General features: G+C 41.4%; 1 protein-coding gene across 2 annotated transcripts in view; it reads right to left on the bottom strand.

Moving 5' to 3' along the window:
- The window catches only part of vars1 (valyl-tRNA synthetase 1), a 16652-nt gene that overhangs the window by 4138 nt on the left and 7365 nt on the right, over nt 1-5149 (bottom strand). For both annotated transcript variants that reach the window (XM_024267737.1, XM_024267738.2), the window contains 11 exons: nt 4818-4926; nt 4565-4744; nt 4360-4484; nt 4165-4268; nt 3910-4068; nt 3526-3616; nt 3348-3453; nt 3146-3216; nt 1659-1784; nt 1448-1552; nt 872-1019 (listed from right to left, as the gene is read on the bottom strand). In XM_024267737.1, coding sequence (XP_024123505.1) covers nt 872-1019; nt 1448-1552; nt 1659-1784; nt 3146-3216; nt 3348-3453; nt 3526-3616; nt 3910-4068; nt 4165-4268; nt 4360-4484; nt 4565-4744; nt 4818-4926 — 1324 coding nt within the window. The remainder of the gene's footprint in view (nt 1-871; nt 1020-1447; nt 1553-1658; nt 1785-3145; nt 3217-3347; nt 3454-3525; nt 3617-3909; nt 4069-4164; nt 4269-4359; nt 4485-4564; nt 4745-4817; nt 4927-5149) is intronic.

Below are 5149 nucleotides of genomic sequence, written 5' to 3' on the forward strand. Positions count from 1 at the left end.
GGGGGGGGGGGGGGGGGAGCAGGGGAGGTGTGGTTTGGATCTGTGATTGACAGTGAGATTAGCTTGAGGTAACGTAGTCACTCTGCGTCTTCAATATGTTGCCAGCAAAAGTGTTGCCAGCATATCGACAGAACCTTTTGTGGAGATTGAGGATTTTTCTCCTTCTCCTGAAGCAGGCGCTCATGGTCCAGACCGGAGGAGACCAGTGTCTGAACGGTAAAATGATGCTAGCATCATAAGCTAATAAAGGTCAATGTATAATGGATTTCCCGGGTGAAACATTCATAGGATAGAGTTCTCTGGATTCAGTGCTGATTGCACTCAACTACTGTTGCCTAACTTTCAAGTCCACCTTAAAGTTGTGCAAGCCAGTAGGTTTTTGACAGAAAACACCTACGAGCCATGCTAAAGCTAACGACAGACCGTTACAGAATCAAAAATGAGCAGCGCTTTTATACTGGAGCTGAAGAGCATGATGACGTGAAACACCTGAATGATGTGGGACTTAGTTGACCAATCACAAAGTGCTACTATATTATCTCATTTCTACTTGTAGGGGGCAGCACAAATGTGGTAATGACCAACAGACAGCACTTTTCAAGCCCCATTTATTGAGGTCAACAGACAAAAAAAAAGTAGATTTAGTGTTTGGTTACCCTTTAAACAAGAGATAAAGGTGTGAAAATGCAAAGTGTGTGCAGTGAGGGGTTTTACCGCCTTAAAACATCTGTAATTCTACTTTATGGGTTTCACCTATCCCAGTTATTTATGGAACTTGTGTTCCAGTGTAGCCAAGAACACTGTAACTTGTTCTTGGCGTTGTTGCATTTCTTTCATTCATTTTACTATGTCAAGATGAAAGTGAGCTGACCTTGGCTGGTGTAGGCGCACAAGGCAAAGCGGAGAGCATCTGTCCCACACTCTGGGATGCCATTTGGGTAGTCTGACTTCTGGCCTTGCTTTGCCTTCTCCACCTCCACGGGATCCAAGTTGCTGTCCGTCAGTTGAGCATGAAGACCCTAGAGAGCAATAAAATTATGGAATAAGAAATGGGAGCCTTAATTCATCAACCTGCTTTTTTTTGAAGCAGAAATCCATTTTCACCTTCCTAGACTTTCTAAGTAGGAGGGGAGGAAAGAACCTTTAAAAGGAAAACTCTCTGTGTAAAGTTCACCCTAAGACAAGTGATCCGGTGCCCCCTAGAGGACAGGTCTGCGTCACCAGACTGAACAATTTGCCCACAGCTGCTGAGGAGATTGATGGACTCAATAAAAGCTTGTTGGAAGCAGAAATAGGGCCTTAATAAAGCTTATATAAGGATATGGCCCGTGGGGGACCAGAGGGGTGTAGTGACAACGTAAATGGCAACTCAGACGGGAGAGCAAAGATTATACGCTAGTGTGTTTGTGTCTATCTGTGTTTGAATCAAGGTGTGATTTAGACTTACCTCCAGGGAGATCCCTGTAATGACATCAAGCGGGTCAATGACGTTGCCCAGAGACTTGCTCATCTTCCTCCCGTGAGCATCCCGCACCACAGCGTGCAGATAAACCTGACACAACATACAAAAATAAGATGGCTCATTACCGAGCATTGCAACACTCGTGCGGCGTCCTGCTGTGGCAGGTTGTGGTGCTGGCAGCTTCGATCGCTCTCACCTCCTTAAATGGCAGCTTGCCTGTCAGTTTGAGGCCCATCATCACCATGCGGGCAACCCAGAAGAACAAGATGTCATGGCCCGTTTCTAGCAGGGTGCCGGGGTAGAAAACATTCAGGTCTTCAGTCTGGAGAGAACAAACAAGGAAGAACACAACAGTTTCAAAGTCATGATGAGGATTTGACTTTTCATGAGTCTATTAGAGCATTTTTACTACTTTACAATTTGCTCTAATAACTTGCTTTAAAAATTGTTATGTTTATGGCAATGTTTAACATATATTTTATACAAATTCAGGAGAACACATTGTACTGTAAAATCTTACGTTTTTAAAGTTTTAAAATTTAGTTTTAGTGTTCACTAAATGTTTATCCTGTTCCCATCTGGGATCAAATGCTGCAAATTTTCTCTTGATCCAAGCATCATGATATGGGCATGGGACTACTGCTTTGCTGTATGTCTATGTTTTTATATTTGTCCCTACTATATAAATAAATTCAAATTTAAACACGCAACCTGTTTTTATTTCCATGATCATAAATGATCTGGAAATGTCTATTTTTTCCTTCATCTTTCCTATTTAGTACATTAAAACATCAATTATGTTCTGTGTTTTGATTAAAAATGCTTTTTTGCTTTGTTAAACTGCATTGAGATGATGGGTAAAAAATTGGGAGTTGTAATGTGTTTGTGTATTTTGTGTTGTTCATATACCCCTTGAAAATGAGATGTGGTTCTTTTCAAGAGGCTAACTGTCCCATTGCTTATCAAATTGTTACATATATAAATGTACCCCAGCTTCTTTTATTTAACAGATATTTCTTCATTATACTACAAAACAATTCCACAATAAACCTGTAACTGAACAAAAACACAACTGGAGATATTTTGTGTTTTTACCACAAAAAAAATCTTCAAAGCTTTATAATCTGAAGTTTACAGACAAAATAAAAATGTATAAATCTAAAAAGAATTAAGCAAAAATAAGGTCAAAACATCATGATAAATAGATTATATAGAAACAGGTGAACCTCCAATAAACCATTTACAATGTACAGAGGATTTGTTTGTGCTACTGAGTGAACAAAAACAACGTAAACACACAGACCTCGCACTTCTACAATTGTGTCAGAACTCTTATTTTTTGAAAGCCAAAAGTTTAAAAAGCTAAAAATATTTTAAAGGATCTATATTGTGACTTTTTGAACTTTTGAGTGTATTATAATGTTCACTGCTCACAAAAACAACCCCAAAGTGATATTTTTCTACATTCACGCATTCCTCTAAAAATCCTGCGTTCTGAGCACCAGCCTCTCCCAACTCACGAAAACTACTGGATTTTCACATTCTGACATAGATAAGTGACGAACAGCCCCTTTCCAAGAATCTGCACTACCAAAATGACAAAATGTCCTCCCATAAAATTGATTTCATTACAGTTTATTCTAAAAGGATTGTATGTATTTGTCGGAAGAGTCTGTGTTTTACCTCGTTAGGCCAACCAAAGATGGAGAAAGGGAAAATGCCAGACGAGAACCAAGTGTCAAGAACATCCTCGTCTGCAATACAGGAACAAAGTTATCTGATCTGAACATGGGAACCAGAGAGAGTACACTTGCTTTAATGATGTTCGTCTGTGCTTTGGAAGCAGCCAAAATGATCAGACGCGGCACTATTACACCAATCCTACCCTGTCGGAGAGTTATTTTGTCCACAGACACGTTGAAGCGTTTTGCCGCTTTCTCCCTGGCCTCCGCCTCAGACCTTCCACTGACCCAATAATGACCATCCATGTCCTGGAAGACAGTCATAGAGGATGAAGAAATAGAGCTTTCGATTTTTCGGGAGAGCTGAAGACGCCAGCTTACCTCTCCAGGTTTCACAGAAGGATCATTCACGGTGACAAAATAGGCGGGAATGCGGTGACCCCACCACAGCTGTCGAGAGATGCACCAGTCTCTGAAAAGAAACCATACAGAGGACTAAATATCTCATTAGCAACAACCCTAAAACCCAAAAATCTGCTTAACAATGCATACGGTTTGTTTAGGTAAATGTTTGTCACTCGGTACACGGAAAATATATCTTCTGAGAGGATAATTTAATACAAACATACATGTAGGATTCAACTGGTTCAGACTTGAGACCCAATCTGATAAAAATTATGTTTTTGTGTTTTTACTATGTGATATTACATCTATTACATTTCACTTCATGTGAACAGGAAATGATATATTTAAAACCAAACATACTTGATGTTGTCCATCCAGTTGAACCACGTCTTAAGGTGGTGATCGGGGATGATTTTGAGCCTTCCCTCCCTGACGGCGTCTGCAGCCTCCCTGCCCATGTCTCTGCAGTTCACGTACCACTGCGGCTTCAGCAGAGGCTCCACGATGTCTTTAGAGCGGCTGACAGAGGAAGGAAGGACAATTTTTTTAAAAAGTCACCCCAAATGAGATCAATCTTAAAAAACTGTGGCCCACTTCACAAAAAACAAGCTTTACCTGCAAACTGGGACGACCATGGGGTTGTCCTTGATCTCTTTAAAGTGGCCTCTGTCCTTGAGAGCCTGCAGGACGGCTTTTCTGGCCTCGAAACGCTTCATGCCCTGGAAGGTGGAGAGGAAAGGTAAAAAACAAAGAAAGAAACTAGCTGAGCAAACAGTGGAAATGCACAGAGGCAATAACTACATATTATACCAGGAAGGGAGGGGGCACATTAATGAGCAACCCGTTCTCATCCAAGATGTTGATGAAGGGCAGATTGTGCCTCTCTCCAACCTCATAATCGTTATGGTCATGGGCTGGGGTGATTTTGACAGCACCTAAACAGAAAAGGGTGAACAAATCGAGAAATTAAACAAGTTTCTCTAAAAATTAAACCAAAAAAAAGTTCTGTTCTTACCTGTTCCAAAGCTCATGTCCACAAAGTCATCCAATACTATCGGCATCTTCCGATCACAGAAGGGATGCAGCACCATCTTCCCCTTCAGATGCTGGTATCTGGGGTCAGCGGGGTGGACGGCCACGGCTGTGTCTCCCAACATGGTCTCGATACGGGTTGTCGCCACGATCACCTCTTCGTCTGAAAACAGGGGGAGCGGAGGAGTGATATCGCAGCAGAACTTTATTAAAATGTTCTGCTGGAGGTCACATACCTGACCCCTCCACTTTGTAGGCAAAAGACACCAAGACCCCAAACTCCACTTTGTCTTTGTAGCCGGGCACGGGCAGCAGAGTCCTGCCAGACAGCTCCTTTTTGTCCACCTGGAAGACAAATCCGTGATTTCATCAGGGAAGGACACAACGTCCAGAACGGACTAAATGGATGTAAAGCTGCTGCAGCCCAAAGGATTATCAGTCAGTCTCTAAAGGCATATTTACTGCAAGAATGTATGTTCAAATAAAATTCAGTTTCTCAAGTACATTATAAATACCTGTAAAAATATGTTACCATATAAAGATATGAACTTTAGTATTTCAATATCTA

Source organism: Oryzias melastigma, linkage group LG16 (assembly GCF_002922805.2).
Source record: "Oryzias melastigma strain HK-1 linkage group LG16, ASM292280v2, whole genome shotgun sequence".
NCBI lineage: Eukaryota > Metazoa > Chordata > Actinopteri > Beloniformes > Adrianichthyidae > Oryzias > Oryzias melastigma.